We start from the raw sequence: 2,500 nt of genomic DNA, 5'->3' as shown, positions 1-2,500 counted from the left end.
TTCAGGTGAAATCTGAAAGTCAAATACCACCATTTCACTTGCATAATCGTGAAAACTGTTTAGGTTGAAGTTAAAGCAAAAATAACATTTCGAAATATGATCGGAAATATTGTGCGAATTGTTTTGTTACACAGGCCTTATTCGACGGATATTCGACATTTCTAAAGATCTTTCCTTGTTTGTCAGCTTCTGGACCGCGCGGCCGCCGAGAAAGGCAAGCGGGGCGAGCTGCGATGTCTGGCCGAGGGCGCCCCCGACGTCAGCTTTTCCTGGAAGAGGGACGGCCTCCTGCTCTCCAACGGCGTCAGGCCCGACAAGTACGAGAACGAGACCGTCAGGGTGAGTTCGGCATTCCTCTTATTCGTGTATGTACATACACACACGTGTGTGTGTGTGTGTGTGTGTGTGTGTGTGTGTGTGTGTTTGTGTGTGTGTGTGTGTGTGTGTGTTTGTGTGTGTGTGTGTATGTGTGTGTTATGTATATACATACATACATACATACATATATAATATATATATATATATATATATATAGATATATATATATATATATATATATATATATATATATATATATGGATATATATATGTATATATATGTATATGTGTGTGTATGTTTATAGATAGATAGATAGACAGACATATGTATACATGTATTGCGTGTGTTTGTTTGTTTGTATTCATGCTCACTGTAATGCATGGTGCTTCTACAAAACGTACCTCATATATTAGTTAAAAAGCAAGTGATGACTTCATAATACCGTTAATTAATATTCCAGGTACAATACATAATCTAACCAAGGCAATGCAACATGCATCAGAGTGAATTTAATGTTTTATTCTCACTAAACTCTCCGGTGGTATTTTGCAATAGAGGTGACACACGCATTCACACGCTGTGCCTGTCTTTGCCTGTGACTGCCAGAAAATGGTCATCCACACGGATTACTTTCCTCGATGACTCACCCTCGCCCTCCTCTTCCCCTCCAGACGGGGCTGGTGTCATGGGCCTCCACCTTCTACATAAGGAACGTGCACGAGGATGACTACGGCCGCTACGAGTGCATCGCGGAGAACGAGCTTGGGGCGTCTACCTTCACCGTGCGCTTCATTAAGCCCACGCGCCCCGACCCCCCTCTGTCCCTCAAGGTGGGTGCTGCTGGGTCCAAATGGTGGGCTCGGGTGGGGAGTTTATTTACAGTTTTATTTTGGTTGCTTTTTGTTTTGTTTATATTTTGTTTTTGGTTTAGAACTATTTCCGCTCTCATTTTTAATTTATTGTTACTTACACGTAGAGCTTTATATTCGCGTTGACTTAGATAATGTTGTTATTATTCGGAAGTGTAAAATACTTGTTTAAGAGATGCAATGCAAGAATATAATTGGCGAGGGAGGCGAGAGAAGGAATGAGAATGTCGGGATATTTGTGATTATATATCGATGCAATTATTTAAGGGAATTGATGTTGATGATTATTACATTTGTAATGAAGCTACTGATAACCGAATTATCATTGTCGTGATCAAAACCAGAAATTACCTTGGAAGAGAAAAGGTAATTGTTGAACTAAAATAACATAAGTGTATTGTTATTATCATGATCAATTTGTTATTAATATCATTATCACCATCATTATCTTTCTCATCATCATCATTACCATCACCACCCTCACCATCACCATCATCATTATCATCATCATCACCACCCTCACCATCATCATTATCATCACCATCATCATTATCATCACCACCCTCACCATCATCATTATCATCACCACCCTCACCATCATCATTATCACCACCATCATCATCACCATCAGTATTGACATGCCTTAATGCCAAGTCTACTCCCCCATCTAGGTGGTCAACACGACTCACGACACAGTGACCCTGGCTTGGAAACCTGGCTTTGACGGCGGCAAAACCCAGTACTTCCGCCTCCGGTACCGCATCAAGGACAGTACCTCGTACCAGTACCTCGACGTGTACGAGTCCGGCGTGTACATGTACACTGTGACCGACCTGAGCCTTAACACGGAGTATTACTTCTCGATCATGAGCTACAATGACATGGGCGACAGCGAATACCGCGGGGAGTTCGTGCGGGCGACCACGCGCAGTGAGTGTTTTTTGTTTTTTTACGGTTTTTGGCTTTCTCCTTTTTTTTCTGTCTCCATATGCTTGATGTTAGTTATGGGTCGGGATTAAACGGGATTTTGCTCTTCGGTGATATGGGTAAATAACTGAATTTGGGTTTAGGCTTATGCTTCATTTTAATCATTATTTTGCGTTTGACATCACACGCTCACACACTCTTAACCAAAGCTCTTTATTTACACTCACACCAATACCACTGTATACTCCCACCTTCGGCACGCGCGCACACACACACACACACACACACACACACACACACACACACACACACACACACACACACACACACACACACACACACACACACACACACACACACACACACGTTTTGAATTAGGCATTTT

The 2,500-nt window shown here is 42.0% G+C and overlaps 1 protein-coding gene across 6 annotated transcripts in view; it reads left to right on the top strand.

The window, feature by feature from the left end:
* Positions 1 to 2,500, top strand: part of LOC122251254 (nephrin) — a 197,541-nt gene that overhangs the window by 174,115 nt on the left and 20,926 nt on the right. For all 6 annotated transcript variants that reach the window (XM_086542671.1, XM_086542670.1, XM_086542669.1 and 3 more), the window contains exons 14-16: positions 187 to 339; positions 991 to 1,149; positions 1,860 to 2,118. In XM_086542671.1, coding sequence (XP_086398797.1) covers positions 187 to 339; positions 991 to 1,149; positions 1,860 to 2,118 — 571 coding nt within the window. The remainder of the gene's footprint in view (positions 1 to 186; positions 340 to 990; positions 1,150 to 1,859; positions 2,119 to 2,500) is intronic.

The sequence above is a fragment of the Penaeus japonicus genome, unplaced genomic scaffold, assembly GCF_977035675.1.
Source record: "Penaeus japonicus unplaced genomic scaffold, GWHDUDI00000001_assembly GWHDUDI00000012, whole genome shotgun sequence".
NCBI lineage: Eukaryota > Metazoa > Arthropoda > Malacostraca > Decapoda > Penaeidae > Penaeus > Penaeus japonicus.
The sequence above is the reverse complement of the archived record's forward strand: the minus strand, read 5'-3'. Positions and strand labels throughout refer to the sequence as shown.